Source organism: Callorhinus ursinus, unplaced genomic scaffold, assembly GCF_003265705.2.
Source record: "Callorhinus ursinus isolate GAN/ISIS: 27379988/994484 unplaced genomic scaffold, GSC_fseal_2.0 scaffold11, whole genome shotgun sequence".
In the NCBI taxonomy this organism is placed as follows: Eukaryota; Metazoa; Chordata; class Mammalia; order Carnivora; family Otariidae; genus Callorhinus; species Callorhinus ursinus.
The window spans coordinates 55796334-55822432 of record NW_027397073.1 but is presented as its reverse complement, the minus strand read 5'-3'; the positions used below and the strand labels follow the sequence as shown (position 1 = coordinate 55822432).

General features: G+C 39.1%; 1 protein-coding gene and 1 pseudogene across 7 annotated transcripts in view; both read left to right on the top strand.

The window, feature by feature from the left end:
* Positions 1-26099, top strand: part of L3MBTL4 (L3MBTL histone methyl-lysine binding protein 4) — a 508459-nt gene that overhangs the window by 108279 nt on the left and 374081 nt on the right. For all 7 annotated transcript variants that reach the window (XM_073898504.1, XM_073898503.1, XM_073898505.1 and 4 more), the window contains one exon: positions 9610-9664. In XM_073898504.1, coding sequence (XP_073754605.1) covers positions 9610-9664 — 55 coding nt within the window. The remainder of the gene's footprint in view (positions 1-9609; positions 9665-26099) is intronic.
* LOC112835095 (aminoacyl tRNA synthase complex-interacting multifunctional protein 1 pseudogene) lies at positions 1326-2480 on the top strand (annotated as a pseudogene).

Genomic DNA, 26099 nt, shown 5'->3' with positions numbered 1-26099 from the left:
TTTTTTTTTTAAATCCTCTTCTTTCTTTTTTCAACCAACTTCTTATCTATCAGTTCTTTCTATAAAATCTTTTATAATTTTCATCTTTACACTCATATCCCATCTATTATCGTATTAACCCTTATTTTTGTACATATATAAGTTTTTCTTTCTTTAAAATTTTGGGAGGCACTTTCTTCTAACAGACCAAAATACACCCAAAATCTAGTGTGTGGCACTGATTTGGGCACTAGCCTGATCATATTTGATCATATTCTTTTTTTTTTTTGGTTTAGTTTTGTTTTTGTTTGTTTTTATCTTTTTCTTTTTTCTTTCTTTCCCTTTCTTTTCCCCAGGTTTCAGGTCTTTTCTGATTTGTTTAGTGTATATTTTCTGGAGACGCTGTTACCCTGTTAGCCTTTTGTTCTCTCATTCATCTGTTCTCCTCTGGACAAAATGACAAGGCGGAAAAAATCACCTCAATGAAAAGAACAAGAAACAGTACCGATTGCTAGGGACCTACTCAATACGGACATTAGTACGATGTCGGGGCTAGAGTTCAGAATGATGATTTTAAAGATACTAGCTGGGGTTGAAAAAAGCGTGGAAGTTATTAGAGAAACCTTTTCTGGAGAAATAAAAGAACTAAAATCTAACCAAGTCGAAATCAAAAAGGTTATTAATGAGGTGCAATCAAAAATAGAGGCTCTAACTGCTAGGATAAATGAGGCAGAAGAGAGAATTAGTGATATAGAAGACCAAATGATGGAAAAAAAGAAGCTGAGAAAAAGAGAGATAAACAACTATTGGAACATGAGGGCAGAATTCGAGAGATAAGCGATACCATAAGATGAAACAATGTTAGAATAATTGGGATCCCAGAAGAAGAAGAAAGAAAGAGAGGAGCAGAAGATATATTGGAGCAAATTATAGCAGAGAACTTCCCTAATGTGAGGAAGGAAACAGGCATCAAAATCTAGGAGGCACAGAGAACCTCCCTCAAAATCAATAAAAATAGGCCAACACCCCGACATCTAATAGTAAAACTTACGAGTCTCAGAGACAAAGAGAAAATCCTGAAAGCAACTCGGGAGAAGAGATCTATAACCTACAGTGGTAGAAACATTAGATTGGCAACAGACCTATCCACAGAGACCTGGCAGGCCAGAAAGAACTGTTTTGATATATTCCGATCACTAAATGAGAGAAACATGCAGCCAAGAATACTATATCCAGCTAGGCTCTCACTGAAAATAGAAGGACAGGTAAAAAGCTTCCAGGACAAACAGAAACTAAAGGAATTTGTAAACACAAAACCAGCCCTATAAGAAATATTGAAAGGGAGCGTGTTCCCAACTGCTCCGGACTGAGGCTGCCCGGGTGAGGCTCCCCAGGTTGTTGTGTCCACCGATTCATAAATTATAAGCTTGGACATTAAAAGAGCTAACTCCAGAATCAGACAGACGGATTTTCTGCCGTTTCTTGGCAAAAATGGCAACTAATGGTGCTGTTCTGAAGAGACTGGAACAGAAGGGTACAGAAGCAGATCAAATTATTGACTATTTAAAGCAGCAAGTTGCTCTTCTTAAGGAGAAAGCAATTTTGCAGGCAACTTTGAGAGAAGAGAAGAAACTTCGAGTTGAAAATGCTAAATTAAAGAAAGAAATTGAAGAATTGAAACAAGAGCTAATTCAGGCAGAAATTCAAAATGGAGTGAAACAAATACCATTTCCATCTGGTACTCTGCTGCAAGCTAATTCCACAGTTTCTGAAAATGTGATACAGTCTAGACCAATAACAACTAGAACTTCTGGTGCCAAAGGACAGATAGGAGGAGGAGCGGAAGAAAAGAAGATGAAAGAGAAAATTGAAGTGAAAGGAGAGAAAAAGGAGAAAAAACAGCAGTCAGTAGCAGGAAGTGCTGACTCTAAGCCAGTAGATGTTTCTCATCTGGATCTTCGAGTTGGTTGTATCATCACAGCCAGAAAACACCCTGATGCAGATTCTTTATATGTGGAAGAAGTAGATGTTGGAGAAACAGCCCCAAGAACAGTTGTCAGTGGTCTGGTGAATCATGTTCCTCTTGAACAGATGCAAAATCGGATGGTGATTTTACTTTGTAACCTGAAACCTGCAAAGATGAGGGGAGTAGTATCTCAAGCAATGGTAATGTGTGCTAGTTCACCTGAGAAGGTTGACATCTTGGCACCTCCTAATGGGTCTGTTCCTGGAGACAGAATTGTTTTTGATGCTTTTCCTGGAGAACCTGACAAGGAGCTGAATCCTAAGAAGAAGATTTGGGAGCAGATCCAGCCTGATCTCTTTACTAATGATGAGTGTGTAGCTACATACAAAGGAGCTCCCTTTGAGGTGAAAGGGAAGGGAGTGTGTAGGGCTCAAACTATGACCAACAGTGGAATAAAATAAAATACTTCATTTACTGAACTACATTTGAGAAAACTTTAATAACAATAAAAAGAAATATATTTGTCACTTGTACCTAAAAAAAAAAAAAATATTGAAAGGGGTCCTCTAAGCAAAGAGCCTAAAAGCAACATAGAACAGAAAGGAACACAGACAGTATGCAGTAACAGTCACCTTACAGGCAGTACAGTGGCACTAAATTCATATCTTTCAATAGTTACCCTAAATGTAAATGGGCTAAATGCACCAATCAAAAGACACAGGTTATCAGATTGGATAAAGAAACGAGATCCATCGATATGCTGTCTGCAAGAGACTCATTTTAGACCCAAAACAGCACCAGATTGAAAGTGAAGGGTTGGAAAACCATTTACCATGCTAATGGACACCAAAAGAAAGCTGGGGTGACAATCCTTTTATCAGACAAATTAGATTTTAAACCAAAGACTGTAATAAGAGATATGGAAGGACACTATATCCTACTTAAAGGGTCTGTCCAACAAGAAGATCTAACAATTGTAAATATCTATGCCCCTAACATGGGAGCAGCCAATTATATAAGGCAATTAATAACAAAAGCAAAGACACACATTGACAACAATACAATAATAGTGGGGGACCTTAACACCCCCCTCACTGAAATGGACAGATCATCTAAGCAAAAGATCAACAAGGAAATAAAGACTTTAAATGACACAGTGGACCAAATGGACTTCACAGACATATTCAGTACATTCCATCCCAAAGCAACGGAATACACATTCTTCTCTAGTGCCCATGGAATATTCTCCAGAATGGATCATATCCTAGGTCACAAATCAGGTCTCAACTGGTACCAAAAGATTGTGATCATTCCCTGCATATTTTCAGACCACAGTGCTTTGAAACTAGAACTCAATCACAAGAGGAAAATCGGAAAGAACTCAAATACATGGAGGCTAAAGAGCATCCTACTAAAGAAAGAATGGATCAACCAGAAAATTAAAGAAGAATTTAAAAAATTCATGGAAACCAATGAAAATGAAAAGACAACTGTTCAAAATCTTTGGGATACAGCAAAGGCAATGCTAAGAGGAAAGTATATAGCAAAAAAGCCTTTCTCAGGAAACAAGAAAGGCTCAAATACACAACCTAACCCTACACCTAAAGGAACTGGAGAAAGAACAGCAAATAAAGCCTAAACTGAGCAGGAGAAGAGAAATAATAAAGATCAGAGCAGAATTCAATGAAATAGAAACCAAAAGAATAGTAGAACAGATCAATGAAACTAGGAACTGGGTCTTTGAAAGAATTAATAAGATTGATAAACCCCTGGCCAGATTTACCAAAAAGAAAGGAGAAAATGACCCATATAATGAAAATCATGAATGAAAGAGGAGAGATCACAAGCAACACCGAAGAAATACAAACAATTATAAGAACATATTATGAGCTACTATATGCCAGCAAATTAGATAGTCTGGAAGAATTGGATGTATTCCTAGAGATGTATAACCTACCAAAACTGAACCAAGAAGAAATAGAAAACCTCAACAGATCTATAACCACTAAGGAAATTGAAGCAGTCATCAAAAATCTCCCAATAAACAAAAGCCCAGGGCCAGATGGCTTCCCAGGAGAATTCTACCAAACATTTAAAGAAGAATTAATACCTATTCTTCTGAAACTGTTCCAAAAAATAGACATGGAAGGAAAACTTCCAAACTCGTTTTATGAGGCCACCATTACCTTGATCCCCGGGGAAACCAGACAAAGAACCCATCAAAAAGGAGAATTACAGACCCATATCCTTGATGAACACGGATGCAAAAATTCTCACCAAAATACTAGCCAATAGGATCCAACAGTACATTAAAAGGATTATTCACTATGACCAAGTGGGATTTATCTCTGGGCTGCAAGGTTGGTTCAACATCCGCAAATCAATCAACGTGATACAATACATTAATAAAAGAAAGAAGAACCATATGATTCTCTCAACAGATGCAGAAAAAGCATTTGACAAAGTACAGCATCCTTTCTTGATCAAAACTCTTCAGAGTATAGTGATAGAGGGTACATACTTCAGTATCATAAAAGCCATCTATGAAAAACCCACAGCAAATATCATTCTCAATGGGGAAAAGCTGAGAGCTTTTCCCCTAAGGTCAGGAACGCGGCAGGGATGTCCACTCTCACCACTGCTATTCAACATAGTATTAGAAGTCCTAGCCACAGCAATCAGACAACAGAAAGAAATTAAAGGCATCCGAATCGGCAAAGAAGAAGTCAAACTCTCACTGTTTGCAGATGATATGATACTTTATGTGGAAAACCCAAAAGACTCCACCCCAAAACGGCTAGAACTCATACAGGAATTCAGTCAAGTGGCAGGATATAAAATCATTGCACAGAAACCAGTGGCATTCCTATACACCACCACCAAGACAGAAGAGACAGAAATTAAGGAGTTTATCCCATTTCCAATTGCACCCATAAACATACTATACCTAGGAATAAATCTAACCAAAGAGGCAAAGGATCTGTACTCAGAAAAGTATTAAATACTCATGAAAGAAATTGAGGAAGACAGAAAGAAATGGAAAAACGTTCCATGTTCATGGATTGGAAGAACAAAACATTGTGAAGATGTCAATGCTGCCTAGAGCAATCTACACATTCAATGCAATCCCCATCAAAATACCATCCACTTTTTTCAAAGAAATGGAATAAATAATCCTAAAATTTGTATGGAACCAGGAGAGACCCCGAATAGCCAGAGGAATGTTGAAAAAGAAAAGCAAAGCTGGCGGCATCACGATTCTGGACTTCCAGCTCTATTACAAAGCTGTCATCATCAAGACAGTGTGGTACTGGCACAAAACAGACACACTGATCAATGGAACAGAATCGAGAGCCCAGAAATGGACCCTCAACTCTATGGTCAACTCATCTTTGACAAAGCAGGAAAGAATGTCCAATAGAAAAAAGACAGTCTCTTCAACAAATGGTGTTGGGAAAATTGGACAGCCACATGCAGAAGAATGAAACTGGACCATTTCCTTACACCACACACAAAAATAGACTCCAAATGGTTGAAGACCTAAATGTGAGACAGGAGTCCATCAAAATCCTAAAGGAGAACACAGGCAGCAACCTCTTCGACCTCAGCCACAGCAACTTCTTCCTAGAAACATCACCAAAGGCAGGAGAAGCAAGTGCAAAAATGAACTATTTTGTCCTCATCAAGATAAAAGCTTTTGCACAGCAAAAGAAACAGTCTACAAAAACCAAAAGACAACTGACAGACTGGGAGAAGATATTTGCAAATGACATATCAGATAAAGGGCTAGTATCCATAATCTCTAAAGAAATTATCAATCTCAACACCCAAAGAACAAATGATCCAATTAAGAAGTGGGCAGAAGACATGAACAGACATTTTTCCAAAGAAGACATCCAAATGGCCAACAGACACATGAAAAAGTGTTCAACATTGCTCGGCATCAGGGAAATCCAAATCAAAACCTCAATGAGATATGACTTCACACCAGTCAGAATGGCTAAAATTAAAATTCAATTCAGAAAATGACAGATGTTGGCGGGTATGTGGAGAAAGGGGAACCCACCTACACTGTTGGTTGGAATGCAAGCTGGTGCAACCACTCTGGAAAACAGTATAGCGGTTCCTCAAAATGTTGAAAATAGAACTACCATATGATCTAGCAGTTGCAGTAGTGGGTATGTACCCCAAAGATACAAATGTAGGGATCCGAAGGGGTACGTACATCCCAATGTTTATAGCAGCAATGTCCACAATAGCCAAACTATGGAAAGAGCTAAGATGTGCATCGACAGATGAATGGATAAAGAAGAAGTGGTATATGTACACAATAGAATATTATGCAGTCATCAAAAGGAATGAAATCTTGCCCTTTGCAACGACATGGATGGAACTGGAGAGTGTTATGCTGAGCGAAATAAGTCAATCAGAGAAAGACATGTATCATATAACCTCACTGATATGAGGAATTCTTAATCTCAGGATATAAACTGAGGGTTGCTGGAGTGGTGGGGGGTGGGAGGGATGGGGCGGCTGGGTGATAGACATTGGGGAGAATATGTGCTATGTTGAGTGCTGTGAATTGTGGAAGACTGCTGATTCACAGATGTGTACCTCTGAAACAAATAATACATTATATGTATAAAAAAATAAAAAGGTAGAAGGGGGGGAAATTGGAGGGGTAGATGAACCATGAGAGTTGATGGACTCTGAGAAACTGAGGGTTCTAGAGGGGAGGGGGGTGGGATGATGGGTTAGCCTGTTGATGGGTATTAAAGAGGGGACGTTCTGCATGGAGCACTGGGTGCAAAGAATGAATGATGGAACACTACATCAAAAACTAATGATGTAATGTATGGTGATTAACATAACATAATAATTAAAAAAATAAATAAAGGGGCGCCTGGGTGGCTCAGTTAGTTAAGCGACTGCCTTCGGCTCAGGTCATGATCCTGGAGTCCCGGGATCGAGTCCCACATCAGGCTCCCTGCTTGGCAGGAAGTCTGCTTCTCCCTCTGACCCTTTCCCCTCTCATGCTCTCTCTCTATCTCATTCTCTCTCTCAAATAAATAAATAAAATCTTTAAAAAAAAAATAAATAAATAAAAGATGAACCTTTAAAAAATGAGATATTTCACAGAAAAGGAAATACAAATGGTTTTTAAATACACAAAGTAATCTTCAGTTTTGTCTTAATGAAACAAATGGAAATTAAAACTCTAGTAAGATATTTTTCACTCATCATCTTGTCAAAAATCCAAAAATTTGATAACGCACCCTGTTGACAGGCTAAGGAACACAGGCTCTGATCCAAGGCTTGTGGATTTGTTGAGTGAGGCAGCTCATGTGGGGCTTAGCAGCAGGAAAACATGAGTCTCTGTTGACCAGCAGTTTCACTTCTTTTTTTTTTTTTTAACATTTATTTATTTATTTGAGAGACAGTGAGCAAGCATGAGCAGGGGGAGGGGCAGAGAGAGAATCTCAAGCAGACTACATGCTGGGCGCAAAGCCCAGTGTGAGGCTCCATCTCATGAGCCTGAGATCATGGCCTGAGGCGAAACGAAGAGTCAGACACCAAACTGACTAAGCCACCCAGGCATCCCTTGGCAGTTTGACCTCTGAGAAGTTATTCCATAGATATCCTTGCACATATGCAAAATGACATATGTGCTAGTTTTTCACTGTAGCATTATATGACTGGAAGTAAAGATTAGAAACAACCTAAACATCCATAAATATGGAACCAGTTATGTAAATCATGAAATATCCATTCAGTGTAATATTGTGCAGCTGTGAAGAAAGAATGAGAATGCTCTTCATAACCTGGTAAAGATCTCTGAGGTATTTTGTAAAAATAAGAGAGGTAGAAAACAGTATTATGTGCTAGCTCCATGCATCAGAGCAAGAAAATAAGATTATATATTCATGTTCCTTTGTATTTTTTTAAAGAAGACCTTGCAAGGACATACTAGAGTCTAATGACAGTGATTACTGGGTGGAGGTAGTGAGTTGGTCAGATGGAGGAGGAAGGGTGGGGAAGTTTTCACTGCATTACTTCTTTCTATGTATAGTTTTACCTTGAACCATCCAAATTCAAAAAACAAATGATTTGTATAGAAAGACATCAAGCTAAGGCATCTCAAGGAATTTATCACAATCAATTGTATATGGCTGTATCGGCAAGTGGTTGCCTGGTTTGCTTACCCATCAATAAAGAAACATTAATCACATATCTTAATATATGTGGATTACTTGTTTATTTGAAAATTGTATGATTTACTATTACACAAATTGTATTTTGTACCTCAAAGCCACAGACCAAAAAAGAAATTATAAAACTGTGTAATATAAAAATGAAATTAACAGTATTTATTTTAACAGTTACAAGTTTGCTCTCATGAAAATATTAATATACATTATCCTTTTTTGAAAGCTTGATTCAGAGCTTTATGTTGCCATTATCTGAAGTCTGTTTTTTAGGTTCAGTTGTAATGGTTGTCATAGCCAGGATGACTGAGTATCCTGTTTGTCTAGACCTTAGGGGTTCCCCACACGTGGGACCTCAGTGCTGTGACTGACTAGATCAGTCTGGGGAAAACTGGGGCAATCAGGCACACTTGTCATAGCTTAAGCTCTATCCCAAAGATATATAGAACTAACTTGAAGAAATGATCGTTCGCCAAGCCTGCTAAGTCATGACTCTCATTTCTCAGCATCTCCCATCAATTATGTGAAGGTTTTTATGTATTTCATCTGCTGAATTTTCATCTTCTCTGATGACAATCAGTTTTTCTTGGGAACCAATCAAAAATATTGCATATTTATATTTCAAAAAGTAAGTTCAAAACCCTATGAAACCCTTCATTTGGAGGATTCTGAAATTGGGAAACTGTTCCCAAATGTTGTAAATGTATAATTGTGAGAGTTTGTGTAGGGGGCATACATTGTTTATGGCCACAAAATTATTTAAATGAAACCCATTTCTGGATACCCATTAACAAAAGCTCTTTGCTACTCTGAGTATCTTTCAAAAAGAAGTTATCCCCTTAGTCTTTGTTAGGTGGTCAGCCTTCCTTCCAGAGTTGCTACAAGAGTGTGTCTGATGAATTGCTTGCTCTGTAGAGAGAAGCTCTGCCATGTTCCTGTTGGGCGCTTGTGCTGTTTGTCATATTCAGTCTGTGGTTTTTTTCAGAGCAATCCCTTGAAGTCCGTTGTCTCTTCTCTGCAGGTTAGTTTGGCTAAGATTAGATAGTGTAATCTTGACTGAACCTTAATAAACTGTGCTAGATGCCAGTAGGCTGAAGGACGTTGGAGGGCTTGGCTCTGGTGTGGACTTGCCTCTTCCATCAGCCTGCCTCTAGCACGACTGCCACCCCAGGCAGCAGGGGGGCTCCCTTATCAACTTCGGTATTAACTGTTATTGAACCTTAGTCTCTCTCCTATTTTAGCCAACAAAGAATTAAGACCGTAATAAAGGATGCCTCCCATGTCTAAATGATCATTGAATGCCTGCTGGAGTTTGCACACCACCCGAGGGCACTGGCAGCTGATGTATTGTCCCCGTCTTTCCAGTGTTTTTCATGGCGTGGCTTCCTGCACACAGAAAAGTTTGTTTCCGGTGTATTATCCAGAAATATTGTCTAAGCCACGTTTTCTGTGTTCTAGGAGCAAGCTGAGGAAGAAAAGAAGCCCAGGGATGGTGCAACCCTGTTGAGTCACGGTAATCATCACCATCTTTTACAGTTTTAGTACACAATGAATAACTTTTAAATGAAGTTTTTATCAGATAGCTTTAGTTGTTTTAGGTTTATTAATTTAAGTCTAATAATCATAGTATCATTTATTGACATTGTGTTACATTCTCTCCTGTAGACTTTTATCAGTCATCTAGGATTTCTGAATAGGTACATCAAGAAAAATTCTGAAGCTCTGACCTCATTTATTTGCCTTTTAAACTGTTTTAAGTAAAACAACTTCCAATTTGTAAACCTTCCCTGAGAACAAGACAATAAGAGATGCTACTTAGTTTATTATAATTCTTTGCTTGAGCTCTTCTCAGAGTAGTTTAATCTTCTAATGATTGCATTTGTGCTCTTCCATTGAAGTCATGTTTTAGAGGAGATTGTACATTTGCTCTAAAATGAATATCCCTCATTCTGGTTATTAATACACCAATAAGTTTTAGATAAGAGCTTTTTAATATTCAGCTAATTTACTGATGTTTTAAATTTATTATTTATTTATTTTTTAAGAGAGCAAAAGGTGGGGAATGGGCAGAGGGAGAAGGAGAGAGAGAATCTTAAGCAGCCTCCATGCCCAGCACGGAGCCTAACACAGGGTTTGATCTCACAACCATGAGATCATGACCTGAGCCAAAATCAGGAGTTGAATGCTTAACCGACTGAGCCACTCAGGCACCCTTCTGATGTTTTAAACTTAAATCAACAAATGCAGATGGTATTTTCCTGGAATATCTATTCCATTATTTTATGATTATTGCTACACAAGTAGACAACTGTTACTAAATTTTCTGTAAAATGTAGTTGAATGTCCCAACATTTATGCTACTCTCCGTGGGAAGGAAGCATATACATTTGATACATATTTTCTAATGATATTTTAAAAGTATCTTAAATATTTGTTGAATAAGCTTTTTTTAATAAACAATGGAAACAACTAAAAATACCTTGAAAAAACGACAAGCAAAATTTGAGGTTTTTAAAGACCATTTTATATTGCTTAGTTTTGGGACAAAATACTGAAAATTTGTGATCTTCCATCTAAATGCTTTTAAAATAAAAGTTGTTTTCTGCTATAAGCAAAATATGCTGCTTTAAATTCTTTTCTTCTCTTGCTGTCAGCCAGTCCCATCATGTTCTTTGCTGAAAAAGCAAAATAGAATGCCGTAATTTGGTAATTATGTAACTTGATGTTGAGCTCCATTGAAATACACTTTAGTTATGCAACACTGGAATTCTAGAAATAAATTTGGATTGTACCTGGCCCTAACAGTGGGGCTTTTTTAAACGTTATGTTTTTCTTGTAAGAGAGAGGTTGTGATTTATTGTGTTGTTGTTCTCCTCTGCAGCTATATTTTCACACAAATGCAAATTGCTTTAGATTCTTTTATTCCATGGTTGTTGCAACATTTATTCTAGAAAAAGAAGACACAGTTAGGCCAACAATTTAAGAATGTTCGGTCCTCAAAACTAAGATTTTTTAGTAATTTAGTATTTAATAGTTCCATTATAGCCAAATATATGTTTATTGTAAATAGTTTTCCAGTTTTAATAGAAAGTGGCTTTTTGCTGTTGTTCTTCCATTGTCAGACTAGTTTTTATGGCCAGTGGTCCATTCTCAAAAGTTTCACCCGTGGTTTATTCTCAAATCTGAGGTTGTTGCTGTTTGCCTCAACTATTGAACATAGCTCCATGGTTAGAAGAAGGTTGGGATTTAGTTTGTGCATATAGATGCAATAAAATGCTAGTGGAAATGGAAATTGAATTATTTGAGGGGCTTTTGAGGTACTGCTTTTAGTGGGATGAAGGAAACAGTTCCCTTAGTTGCCTATTATTGTAATAGTACAGTGGGGATTTTCTTCCTATAATTTCTGAAAATTGTTTAATTTTTTTCTCTAGGCTTCTTGCAAAACAAAACAAAAAAAAGATTTAGTCACTTACCTATGTCTTAAAAATAATAACAAAAGGAAAGCAAAAGAAATGTATACATACATACTTATATGTGAACAGAAAGATTGTGTTGAAAAAGAAACGCTTAATTCTTAGTCCTGATTTTACAACAAGGAAGGCATTTCTTTGGAAATCATTACAAAATAATTTATTAAGAGCACAGTCTGTGCCACTAATACTGACTCCCGTGTTATAGATGATGAAGATTTGAGAGGCCCTTTGAGTTCTTTAGGGTAAACAACTAGTGAATGGTGGATCCAGGATTTGAACCCACATCTAGTAATTCTAAAGCTTATGTCCTTTCTGCTGTACATGTTATTTAATGTTCTCCCTTCTTTGTAGCTATTAAGACAAAAGTAGAGAAAATGAATCTTGCTTAGAAATGTGATGGGAAAGATAACTGCTAGTAATTAAGGTGCTCATGCTGTGTAATATAGCCCTCTGTGTCCATGGGAACTGGCTGAACTAGATTTTTCCTGACATAGTCATGCCCTGAGATTAATTTTGTTGGGTTCTTTTGGAAACTCTCTCAGCTACAGTATTCCTGGTGATTCAAAAATTTTAACAATTGTCTTGGATACCCCTAAGAAAAGGGTTTGTTTTAGTAAGTATTATTTGTTAATAATTATTTATGACTGAAGGTATCCAATTAGTATTGTCAATCACTCTGTAATCCCAGACCTCTACATTTGAAGTCTCCAAGATAAAAACAGCTAATTTCTTCAGATTGATGAATGATCGGGCTTTTCCCCTTCTAAATTTTAAGTGTTCTTTTTAACTAATGCTAATATTTGTTTGGTTGAGTGTTGGGGCAGTGAGGTCTTTATAAACTTTTAAGAATAGAAGAAATTATAAAGGAAAATGAGATATATACACATCCAAATTAAACTTTGTACATCAAAGAACATCATAATAAAAATTAAAATGGAAATAAACCAGCAAATATTTACAACTACTGACAGAAGGTCCATACACACAATGGACTTAGAAGAAATAATGAGATACACTAAGATCTCAGTGCAGAAACAGACAAAAGACATGAACAGGCAATTCATGGAAGACAGAATAAAAGTAGCTGAAACAGAAATGTCTTACTAGAAAGCAAAGAAATATACATTTAAATGTAATGATGAACATTTTTTAGCCTCCTAATTAACAACAATTAAAAACATGCTGATACCACTTGCTGGTGGGCTGGGGGAGCTGGCTGTCGGGATGCTGCTCTTGGGAGTGCCAGTTGTTCCATTGTTTTGGGAAACATACTGATGGCATTTATTGTTAAATAAACATTTCCTTCAACTCAGGAACTCCACTTTTTGGAATTTCTCCCAAAGAAATAAGCCATCTACATTGAATATATGCATATGATATTCATTGTGGTACCAATTATAAATGGAGAAAAGTTGGGAGTAAGTAATGTAAATGTCCAGTGAATTTGGAATAGGTAAAACATTATGGTACAACTGTGTGTAGACAGTTGTGTGGTCACTTAAGTGCTTTTGAAAAAAATTAAATTAGGGCGCCTGAGTGGCTCAGATGGTTAAGCATCTGCCTTTGGCTCAGGTCATGATCCTGGGGTCCTGGGATTGAGTCTCGCATCGGACTCCCTGCTCCTTGGGAGCCTGCTTCTCCCTCTGCTTCTCTCTCTCTCTCTCTCTCTGTCTCTAATGAATAAATAAAATCTTAAAAAAAAAGAAAAAAGAGAAAAAAATTAAATTACATGAGAGGGAAAGCTTTTGATATCATATTAAGGGGGGGAAAAGCTCAGGAGAGTAATCTCAGTGATGGTTGAAAAAAATCACATATCTATAGCATAGAAAGAAAGATGTTAATAATTATTATCTCTAAGTTATGAAATAAAAGAATGCTTTCTATAATTTCCAAGTTTTTTTTTTTTTGCAATTCGTAGGTAATCATGGTACAGTCAGGTAAATATTGAAAAATAAATTTGGAAACTTCTAAACATTAAAAGCTTCAGCTTGTGGAGTGGAGGATGTTGTTGGAATGCCTGTTTTTGGATTTCTTCCTTTTTTTCTAAGTAAACTTCGCATTTTGGAATAATTTTAGATTTGAGAAAAGTTACATAGTACAAATAGTCCTATATGCCCTTCACCGAGTTTCTGCTAACATCCTTATCGTATATAACTGTAGGACATTTGTCTAAACTAAGAGATTAACATTGGTACATCACTATCAATAAACTGCGTACTTTATTCAAATTCCACCAACTCTTCTATTAATCCTTTTTCTCTAGATTATCATTAGAGGCCTTTGAGTATCTGGCACTTGACCAGCACCTGCCACTGAACCCTGCCTCCCCCTGTTTTGCTTCAGCCCAACGGAACATGCAGTCTAGGGCCACCTGGGTGGCTCAGTCGGTTAAGTGTCTGCCTTTGGCTCAGGGCATGATCTCAGGGTCCTGGGATCGAGCCCTGAATCCAGCTCCCCTCAGTGGGGAGCCTGCTTCTCTCTCTGCCTGTTGCTCCCCCTGCTTGTGCTCTCTCTCTCTCTCTCTCTGACAAATAAGTAAAATCTTAAAAAAAAAAATTACATGCATTCTAGACCTTGCTGTCTGAGGAACGGTGTCTTCTGCCTGGAGGCTTCTTCTTCTGGCCTTATCCAAGTAGCTGGCTCCTTCAAAACCTCATTATCTTCTCTACTTTGCTTATTTTGTATATTTCTCCCTCTTCTGTTTTCTCTTAGCATACCCTAGGGCATTTGGCTTTTAAAAATTAAGTTATATAATCTGCTATGTCTCCCACTTAAGTTGGGTATCTTTTAAAAAGGCATGTAATCAGGTCCAATCCAGCCAGTAGGATTTATCATTGAGTATACCGAAGTAATAATTTACTAGAGCTCTGAAGGATTAATTAGCTCAATGGCCTGAAGAAGAATTAGCACAGCTTCCCAAAGTGCTTAACTTACTTTCAGGGAGTAGTTTTGGTGCTGAGGGATATGGTCCATTAAGTGATTCTAAAAGATTTGAAGATGGTCCCTTGAGCATTATCCCTGGAGTCTTTTGTTAGGGTAACTAGTTTACTTTCTGGGTGAAATGACAAAAATACTTCCTTGCAAAGTAATTATATATCAGTGGAAATAATACCCACATTTTAAAAACTTTGTGAGAGGTCTGTTGATTCTCACCAAGGTAGTTCCTTACCTAAGAATGGACAGAAACATCAGAAAAGGGAAAACCAAATCAATTTTAATTTAGTCCGTTTTTATTTTTATAAATGGCATTTACTGTCATTAAATGGATAGCTAAATGTTTAGGTATTTGGCAACTTTGAACCTAAGAAATTACATTTTCATTGAGCCATGAAACTGTTACTGGATGGTAAGCAGGGGACTTCTTGTAACTAATGTACTTTTCTTGGGAGAAACTTTAATAAAATGCATTCAAATGCACTTTATCAAAAGTAAAACAAAAATGAAAGATGTTTTCTATACACACACACACACAAAATACTACTCTGTAAAAAAAAGTTTTTAGTATATATTTTCAAATAATTTATTTGCTCTTGAGAGTGGCTTGTTAGTGAGCTAATCTTTGACCTTAAATAATCAAGTTGCCAAACCTCCCCTCTAGTATTCTGTCACTTCTGGGTGAATTAGTGGTAGTGTGAATGTACACTCTCACAAAGGAAAGGAGCATGTTTATTTTCTTCCGGGAGTCAGTCAGTAGATGATACCGATTAATAAAACTATATAAAGCATAAAAAATAGCAGAAGGGCCTGTATTCATAAAACCTCTTTCATAAAGACAGTTTTTATGGGCCATGTTGAATTCTTTACTATATGAAAGCAGACATCATATTAAAATTTTTATCTCATTAAAGAACTTCCTGAGAAAGCCTCCAGATTATTTATGTTCTCAAGCTGTCCTGCAGAGGAGCCTCTACTACTTCTGTTATTAGAGGTCCCTGGTGGGTAATAAGTGTTGGACTCTGGAAAGGGGACTGAGTGCCCTGACTTTTAGATTGATTTAGCAGAAGAAAATGTCACAGCCGCTTAGTTCCAGTGGAGGTGTCTGGGAAGCTTTCAAGCTCTGCAGGCCTCGTAGCTCTAAGGAGGGCCTGGCCACAGCTGGCTACCATCTCCTGCCTGAGCAAAACACCCCATTGTCTCCTCTGAAGGGTCTTCCTTGTTCTGTTCTTGAAAGCAGAGACTTTTGTTTAACCAAAGGATTCTTTCTACTAATGTGTTTTGCTGTTTTAAAGCATATTTGATTTTTGTTCAGCATAATTATCTTTTGCTACTGAGATTAAAGCTGCTTCTTTGGGGGCATTTCAATATTCATTTGAGCCTAAACTGTTTCCTGTGAAATATTTAATTTGGACTATGGGCTTATTTGCTGACATGGCTGTGTTTAATGACTGCTTCATCTCCCTGTGCTCTCTTAGCACAGTAGAGTGAAGCATTCTTCTTTCTTTAAATACATTTCTTAACAATTTGGAAGTATTTCAAACTTACGGAAAAGTTCCAAGTACCGCTCAGAGACATTTTTTTTTTCCTGAATTACAGAGTTCATTGCCAGCCTGATACCTCATCACCCCCAAACGCTTGAGTATGTATGTCCTACAAACAAGATGGTGCCCTCCTCAGCTACAGTACGGCCATTCACAGCAGGAATTTAAAGTCAATACCTTACTGCCATGCAAGCTGCAGATCCCACTCAGGTTTCCCCAGTTATCCTGACGATGCCCTTTGTGGGAAGGGATCCAGTTCAGAACACAGCTTGCATTTATTTATCTGCTTTTCTAGGCTCCTCCCTCTGGACCAGCTCTGCAGCTTTCCCTGGACTTGACCTTGACGCTCTTGAAACTCACAGGCCAGTTATTTTGTAAATGTTCCTCCTTTGGGGTTTGTCTGATATTTCCTCATGATGAGACTCAAGTTGTACATCTTTGGAGGAATATCACAGAAGTGATGCTTTTTTTCCCTCTTGGCCTCCTATCAGATGGCACACAATTACGATTTGTCCCATTTCTGATGATAACTAACTTTGATCCCTTGATTAAGCTGGTGTCTGCCAGGTTTCTCCACTGTAAAGCTACAGTTTCTCCTTTGGAATTAGTTTTTTTTTTTTAATTTTATTTTATTATGTTAGTCACCATACAATACATCCCTAGTTTTTGATGTAATGATCCACGATTCATTGTTTTCGTATAACACCCAGTGCTCCATGCAGTACGTGCCCTCCTTAATACCCATCACCAGGCTAACCCATCCCCCCTACGCCCTCCTCTCTAGAACCCTCAGTCTTTTTCTCAGAGTCCATAGTCTCTCATGGTTCATCTCCCCTTCTGTTTCCCCCCCTTCATTTTTCCCTTCCTTCTCCTAATGTCCTCCATGCTATTCCTTACATTCCACAAATAAGTGAAACCATATGATAATTGACTTTCTCTGCTTGACTTATTTCACTTAGCATCATCTCCTCCAGTCCCATCCATGTGGATGTAAGAGTTGGGTATTCATCCTTCCTGATGGCTGAGTAATAGTCCATTGTATATATGGACCACATCTTCTTTATCCATTCATCTGTTGAAGGGCATCTCGGCTCTTTCCACAGTTTGACTATTGCAGACATTGCTGCTATGAATATTGGGGAGCATATGGCCCTTCTTTTCACTACATCCGTGTCTTTGGGGTAAATACCCAGGAGTATAATTGCTGGGTCATAGGGTGGCTCTATTTTTAATTTTTTTGAGGAACCTCCATTATTATAGGGAAGAAATTTGAAGCTCTAAATATTCTATTTTTCACCTTACTTACTTGTTTTCTTTTTCTCTCTCTTCCTTTCTCTTTCTTTCTTTTTCTTTCTTTCTTTCTTCTTTCTTTCTTTCTTTCTTTTCTTTTTCCTTCCTTCCTTCCTTCCTTCCTTCCTTCCTTCCTTCCTTCTAATTTATTTATTTCAATATGGACTTATAGTTCCTTATTTTTTTATTCATTGGATTGTAATCAATTTCTGTCAGTATTTTGGTGCCAAATTGACCAATGTTTGGCCAGTAGGAGCCCATTCAAGTTGGTGTTGGTGTCTTTTTGATAGGTCTGTATTATTCTTTGAGCACTTCCATATTTTATAATCCAAGATGTTTTAGGCTCATCTTCTATGCTCCCTGCCTTGAATCAGTAATATCTCCAGAGAGCTCTGGTTCTTTTTCATGGGTGGGGTTAAGTGTGTTCATTGCTATTAGGTTGTCATTGCTCCCAGGCCTTCTCAGTGGACAGAGCTAAGAAATATCTCTTTGTATGTTTATACACACATCTACATACATACAGATTTACACACACTATACACACACACACATGCTTCATGTCAGCATGTATTTTTATTTATATCATTCTCTCTCTATATCCTGAAATCTATGAATTCACAGTGATCGCTCCCATTTTCAGTCTGATCCCTCAGGATTCGTTCTAGTTTTCCCCTTCACAGATTTGAATTTCACCTGTCAAAAGGTGAAAGGTGTAGCTCCCATTATCTTTAGTAGATTTGCTTATTTGCTAAATCTTCCATTATCCTCCCATTATCTTTAGTATATTTGCCATTTGCTAAATTAACCATTGTTGCCAAAGTCCCCTCCCTGGCATGTATGACCACCTTGCTGTACTCCTGGGCTGTCCCCCCTTAGATGCTGTCCTCAAGCTCCTTTGCTCAGGCCCTCTCTGCAGGACACCATCCTCCCCCTAACTGGGCTTTGATGCTCTGCACCAGGCTGTCCATCCAGGGGGCGCCCTCCTTGTCCCATTTGGGCTCTGACTCTACACAGTGGGCCAGCTTCCCAAGTAGATAGCCTCAACACCTTGTTTAGGATTCCTCCACCCCCTGCTCCGTGCCATTGCATCTCTTCATGGTGACACCCCCTCACCTGGCCAGGTTGTCAGACTCTGTGCTGGATGCCCCCACATGTGGATATTTTCCTTACAGCCCCTCACCCCTACCATCCTCCCAGTGTGGATGCCTCCCTGTTCTGTCACATGTGGCTTTAGAACAGGGGAAGGGAGGGACAGATAGGAAGGAAAGAGAAGGGGAAGGAGAAGGCCAGGAGGGTGAGAAGAACAACATGGTACCATTCTTGAAGAGGAGATCAGGAGAAAATGAGGCATGTATGAAGTGGTGAAAAAGCCAACAGATAGGGCAGTGAGGAATTTTGAGTGGGGGGATTCTGCTTATGTCTCCCAGCTGGCTGGCTGCCTGCCTTTCCCTTCCAGGGGGACACCATGTGTGAGTGGGTAATGCTTGCGGCTCCTGTGCATCCGGGTAATCCGGTTGTTAACAGTTATCTGGAGGGTTCCGCCTTTCTGCGCGCGTGGTACTTTTTGATCTCACTGGACGCTGCAGATCTGCATTCAGCTGTGCACCCTCATTCTTCTCCCAGCCCTGTTGTTGACCCTCCTCTACTGCATTTGGACACAATTCCCAAAGTTACGAAGCACAGGAGAGAGTCAAGTGTGACAGTTGTGTTTTGAGTCTCAGTGCCTGGGACCAATGTGGATGTGACACTGGGGCTTCCACACAATGCGCATGGATTTCCCTCTGCAGCCAGAAGGAGATAGGAATTGCTGGTGCGTTCTTGAGTCTTTGCTGACGTTGTTAGTTTCAGTGTTCAAGTGCAAAGCTACATTTGTATAGTAGCTCACTTCATAGAGCAGATGAAGCCCTTAGAAATTCTCTTGGAATGTTCATGACTAGAATCTTAGTTTTTCTACTGATGTCCATATGTATAATTGAACCCTACATTAAAAAAAAAAAGCTTTCCTTTAAGACAGCATCTAATTCACACTGAAGATGTTATAGTGTAATACACAGAAACTTCCCTAGAATTCAGGCCAGAGCATGCCAGTGGGTGGGCACAGATAAATGGCGGGGCCCTGGGTGTCTGAGCCCAGGGTAAATGTTATCTTTTAGAAGTCCAAACTTTTAGTTTCTCTTTTAATATATAAAAGGAAATAAAGAGTATGTGCTTAGAATCAAAGAGACCTCATTTGAATTTCGGTTTTGCCACTTTAACTGGCTATGTGACTTCCAACAACTGTTTCACTTCTCTAAGCCCCAATTTTCTTGCTTGTGAAATGAGAGTAATAGGTAATTTCTCTTAGCCTGTAATACTGCCAGGATTGAATGAGAAAGTATTTATTACGTGTTTGGCCCTTGGGAGATACTCAACAGATGGCATTTTTCTTGAACAGCTTAAATAGGGAATTATGTATTCGTTTTCAGGTTCTTTTTGGTATCAGTTCTCATATTTTGCTTAGGAGATTTCTTAAGGACAGTAAAAAATTATTTACTCTAGATAAATAGGTGAAGCACTTTTTTAAAAGTGTTTTTATCCTACTTAAGAAAGGAGTAATAGACCAATACAAAGTTTAAACCTTTTTTTACGCCCAAAGTTTAAACCTTTAAAGTTTATTTATTTACTTATTTATTTTTAGTAATCTCTACACCCACTGCGGAGCTTGAACTTACCACCCCAAGATCAAGAGTCACATGCTCCAGCAACTGAGCCAACCAGGGGCCCCTAGACCTTTAAAAACTCATTTGGTTTTCTTCTCTGCTGTAACTGGAAGCAGCACAGTGTGTTTGTCACAAGTCTTTCCTGAAAAGCCTCTTTGGCGGGTAGCTATGTGTAGAAAATAAGTTTTTGGAAAAGCACTCTAAGTGAAAATGAAAGATTGTTGCCAACATTTTGTGACTGTTGTGATGAAAACGAGGAGCAGGGGAAAATGATAGTGGCATGGGTCTGGTCTTTTGTAAGTTGAACAGATATAAAAAGCATATAGGGTTATAAAAAGATACAAACTTTCAGAAAACTTGCTGAATGGGTCCATTATTTTGGGATAAAAGAGATCTTATATTTGATTTAAAGTCATTCCTTTCTTAGCAGAGCCCATGCTCAGCAGCCTTGGAGAGAGGAACACGTTCCCCAGTTTGGTGATGGGCCTGTCCATCAGATGCCCATGCTGAGACCTGGGTGGCCACCTCGACACCTTCTTTTTTTGACTTTTCATGGGTAGCCTGTTATCAGGGGCTGTTGGTTTTGATTCTGGAGTATTTCTCTAGTCTGTCTACTCTTTTCATCTTTCCTTAACTGTGAATCCTTGTTCCTCTTCCCAAGCCTAGTGCTGACCTTCCTCCATTGCATTTCAACATAAAGCCCAAAGTTATGAAGCACAGGGAAAATCCACTTGAATCCAAGCTGTTACCCCCGTCTGCATGTCCCAGTTCATTTCCCAGACTTGTTCTTGAGATGACCTACTCCAGTCTTCACATTGCAGCCATACTGTCCTTTTTAAAAAACAATCCCGGGCCTTTGCTTTGCTTAAAACTTTTCAAATGCTTTCCATTTCCTGTAGGATATGGGCAGGTCTTACTAAGGATTTAGTAGAACTTAAACCTGGAGAATCCGGCCCTTCCTTGCATCCTCAGCCTCCTCTCCAGCTGTGTGTCTGCCCATCCCTCATGCCCGCATGGCCGCCCTTATTTCAGGTTCTGTCACAGGATCCCTGTACCTGCTGTGCTTCCTGCCACAGTATCCCTGCTCTTTCTCTCCAGGTCTCTCTTTTGCCTAGGTATAGTACGCACATGTTGCTAATGCGTACAGAGCCTTACATTTTCACCTCAGGAAAGCTTTCCCTGATCTCCCAGACTAGGCTGTCTGTTCTCTGCCCCTAAGACCCTATACTCTATGAAAGCACTTAGTATAGTTTTTAATTATATTTTTGAATATCCGATTCTTACCTACTGGATTTTTTTTTTTTTTAGGGAGATAGTGCCCACACATGTGCACAAGTGTGTGAGTGGAGAAGAGGGGCAGAGGAAGAGGGAGAGAGAGAATCCCAAGCAGGCTCTATGCTCAATGAAGAGCTCCACATGGGGCTTGATCTCACAGCCCTGAGATCATGACCTGAGCAGAAATCAAGAGTTGGTTGCTTAACTGACTGAGCCACCCAGGTGCCCCCTTACCCACTAGATTTAAAGCTTGTGAGTGAGGCCTCATGACCACTGTTGTGTCCATAGGGCCTGGCACATAGTAGGTCCTCCATAAGTGTTTGTTGAGTAAATGACCAGAGAAAGCAGTTGATGAAGCTGAAAGTTGGTGTGGGCCATTGGAGAAGGTCCTTATTTGCTGTGCAAAGCTGGTTGGATTTTATCTTCTAGTTAATAAAGAGACTTTGAAGCTTTGGGCAGGAGGGTGATAGCTTCTCTTGTGGAGAGGGAACTGTGGGGGAATCTCTGGGGAGGACTGGGGAGAGGTTGTGGGCAGGAGAGGAATGGAGAGATCAGTGTACTGGCAAGAGCTGGTGAGATGGGGCTGCTCAGCTACCACAGAGCCAGGCGTGCCTCAGAGGAAGAGACAGCTCCAAAGGTATTAGGAGGTGGAGCCGTGGGAATGGTAAAAGAGTGACTGCAGGGGCTGCAGGAGGCATCATCAGAACTAGTGTGTGGAGACCATTCACTGACTTAGGGAACATGGAGATGTCATTGGGTGACAATGCTGGATTTTCGTGTGGAGATTGCGGCCTGTGGAACACTCCAGTGGTCTGCGTCAGAAGCTCGTGAGAGAGGGGTTAAGGGGCACCTTGGATTTGAGGGGCAGCTACATCAAGTGTGTAGGTAATAGGGGAACCTGTGAGTACAGGGAGGGCTGAGAATAACTCTCCGGTGTGGAGAGGAAGAGAAGCCAGTGCGGAACCAAGATGGAGCCCTCAGAAGCATGGAAGGAGTGCTGGGTGGCCAGGCCCCTTCGGAGTGGGGTGTGCTATTCTTTCACACCGACCGACCGTATAGCACTCTGTATGAGTAGTTGGGACCTAGGATGAATCTGTCTCTGTGATAGAGATTTTGAAATGGAAACATTTTTTTCCCAATTAAGCATGAATTTTATAAAGCCAGGTTTTAGAAGTTTATGACACTGCTATTTTAGTTTTGCTGTATGTTGAAAAGTATTCTACCAAGATAAGCCTATGGGTTGCCATTTTCTTTTTACTTTTAATTATCTGTAGTTGTCTTCACAGTGCTTAGGATCTTACGAGAAATTATTTTTCTATGGTAGTTGTTGTTATAATTAATCTTTTACAATAGCATATCTAAAGGGCGCCTGGGTGGCTCAGTTGGTTAAGCGACTGCCTTCGGCTCAGGTCATGATCCCGGAGTCCCGGGATCGAGTCCCACATTGGGCTCCCGGCTCAGCGGGGAGCCTGCTTCTCCCTCTGACCTTCTCCCCTCTCATGCTGTTTCTCTCTCTCTCTCTCAAATAAAAAAAAAAAAAATAGCATATCTAAATTCAGTAGTTCAGGGTTTAATTTGACAAGGAAGCTGTATTTTATTGTTGATTTTAAAAACATAGGCAGGGTGCTTTGGAATTGAAACCAGTTATTTAAATCAATGAACACTTAAGGCTTATCAGGATAATGGGTCCCTTGGAATAAGACATTTATGTCAAAACTAAACCTTGGGGAAATAAATAACTTTTCTTCATCTTTAAAGTGATTAGCTGATTTGTTAGATATCTCCCATCCCTAAAGCTTTATGATTATATTTACAACAATTTTAGAGATTTAATGTCATAAGCTTTCTGTATAAAAGAATTCTAAGATAGTGAAGGATTTTTGGTGTTGTCTACATGTACTATTATAAATTAGTTCCCTGAACATCAGCTTAAAGGGACAGGAAAATATTAGTTCTGAGTGCATTCTCTTAGTTCTTTTATGGTTTCTGTATTTTATACAGTGAACCTCAATTCAAATCAGAGAATGTAGTATCTACTATGTGATAACTATTGTCCTAAGCTAACTCTCCATTTGTAGATTTCTTCTTATTTTTCAAGCAAATTAAATATGATTATTTGGTCTACTTTCACAGTTTTTGAGCATTTAGAAAATTTTTGGTGGTGAATTTGAACAGTTTACTGAATATCAGTACTTATTATTTTTGACATACAGTTCTATATTAGTTTCTTATAACCACGGCTAAGCAGTTCCAGCAGTAGAAATTTATATTACAGTTCTTCATGTTAGATGTCTGACATGGGTCCCACTGGGCCACACTCAAGGTATGGGCAGGGCTACATTCCTTTGGAAGCTCCAGGGAAGGATCTGGTTCCTTGCCCTTCCCAGCTTCTAGAAGCCAGCTGTACTCCTTGGCTTGTGGCCCCTTCCTCCATCTTTAAATCTAGCAAGGTAGCATCTCCCTTATCCGTCTGTCATAGTGACATCTTCCTCTGATCACAGCTGGGGGAGCTTTTTCACTTTTTTGTTTCAAAGATTTTATTTATTTATTTGAGAGAGAAAGGGAGAGCACACAAGTGGGGAGAGGAGCAGAGGAAGAGAGAGAAGCAGACTTCCTGCTGAGCAGGGAACCTGACACGAGGCTTGATCCTAGGACCCTGGGATTGTGACCTGGGCTGAAGGCAGATGATATTTTTTTTAAGATTTTATTTATTTGTCAGAGAGAGAGAGAGAGCACAAGTCGGGGGGGGAAGGGCAGAAGGCAGAGGGAGAAACAGGCTTCCAGCTGAGCAAGGTGCCCAATGCAGGACTCCATCTTAGGACCCTGGGACCATGACAAGCTGAACACAGAGATGCCCAACCGACTGAGCCACCCAGGTGTCCCTGAAGGCAGATGCCTAAGTGACTGAGCCACCCAGGCAAACCAAAGCTTCTCCACTTTTAAGGACACCTATGATTACATTGGGTCCACCTGGATAATCCAAGATAATCTCCCCAACTCAAGGAACCTTAACTTAATCACACCTCCAAAATCCCTTTTGCTGTGTAAGGTAACATATTCAGAGTTTCTAGCGATTAGGACATAGATGTCTTTGGAAGGCCATTATTCTGCCTAACATAAGTTCTCATTCGCAGAATCACTTTGAGCTTCCTTGTAGAAAATGGAAATTATTTTGTACCGGTTGCTAAGGGAACAGTGCCGTTATTGAGGTTCTCTAGCACCTAGTTTAGGGTCTTTTACTCATTAGGTCTGCAGTTACTGCACTTTCTTGTTGCTTTTATACAACAGTATAATTCAAGTCAGGACTAAGGGGCTCTAATTCCAAAGAAGTCCTAAAGGGCTCCGTGGAGAAAGAGGCCAGTGAGGACTAATGGAGTCTTCATTGTTGCTTTGCATGCACTTTCTAGGAATTTAATTTTATGAAACTGATTTAGATGTTATTGTATAAAAATTGTTTAAATAGTGCTAATTATCTCTCCACTAATAACAGTACTCTTCTTTGACCCAGATGGTCTGCTAGTGAACTGAAATTCAGTGCTCCTTCATGGATTTTAAACTTACATTCACTGAGCATGATTAGTGTTTTAAAAGGATAGGAAGCTGTGAGGTTAAGATATGATTTGGGAAGGAATTTATTTTAAACACTTTTGGTATCAAGAGAAAAAACAATTTTGAATAATATTTAAAATATGTTCATTAATTGAAGCCCAGCAGGAGATATGTTGAATAGAGGAAGGTCTAAATTCTAATCAACAGAATTAATTAATGAAAGTTGCAATAACAACTGGAGCTATATTATATTTAACAGATTACATTAGATGTTTCTAGGATATATAGAAGAAAAAGGTCAAGGGAAATATGCAGTTAATCACTTGATGAGGAGAATATTGCCATCTCATATAGATGGATATTAATTTGAAGATTTACAACATGGTATTCATAGGGGAGTATTTAAATATCAACCAGTAATTATATGGGTCTTCTTTAAGGATTTTTGGTGATGAAAATTATTTTCATGACCTGCCTGCCCCCCATTTACTACATGTCAAGGGGGAAATCAGTTAACACTAGGAAATCTGCCCACAAGATTTTTATACTTTATTGTACACTTCGCCATTAACTGAATATTCTAGTAAGAACTTTGAGGTTCTTTAGTTCTTTATTCTCCTCTAGCGACAGAACTGGACCCACTTAGGAATCCTGATCCTCATTCAAACCTGTTGTTGAAGTGACTCTTCATCTCTTTGGCAGTTTCTGTTTGTCTTCATCTTGTGTTTCACACCTACCCACCTGTCTAACTGTTCTCTCAGTTAAGGTGTTGACTATTTCTTCCTCTTCTTGGCCTCCTTCTCCCATCTCGTCTTCCTTCCCTTCTTCCTCCCTTCCCTTTCTTCTCCTTCTCTTTCTTTACTTGCTCTTTCCTTGTATTCTGATTTACCAGTCTGTTCTGGTTTTTATGTCTCAATGCTTTCTCTTTATCAGTTCTTTACTCTCTACCCTCCATTAAGTGTTGAGATTTTCTGGTGAAGGAGTTCAGCTATGATTCTCTTTTTGTAGTGCACTTTTTCTTTTGGTGACTTCTGTTATCTGGACCCTACCCAGTTATTTCTGCCTAGCTGCAGGTTCATATCTCAGCTGCACACTGGAAGTGGACTCCACCTGCTTCTCCTTCACAATATCAATTCACACCCTCCTCAGTCTTTTTTTCTCTTTGGTCTTGGCCTCTCTCTCTT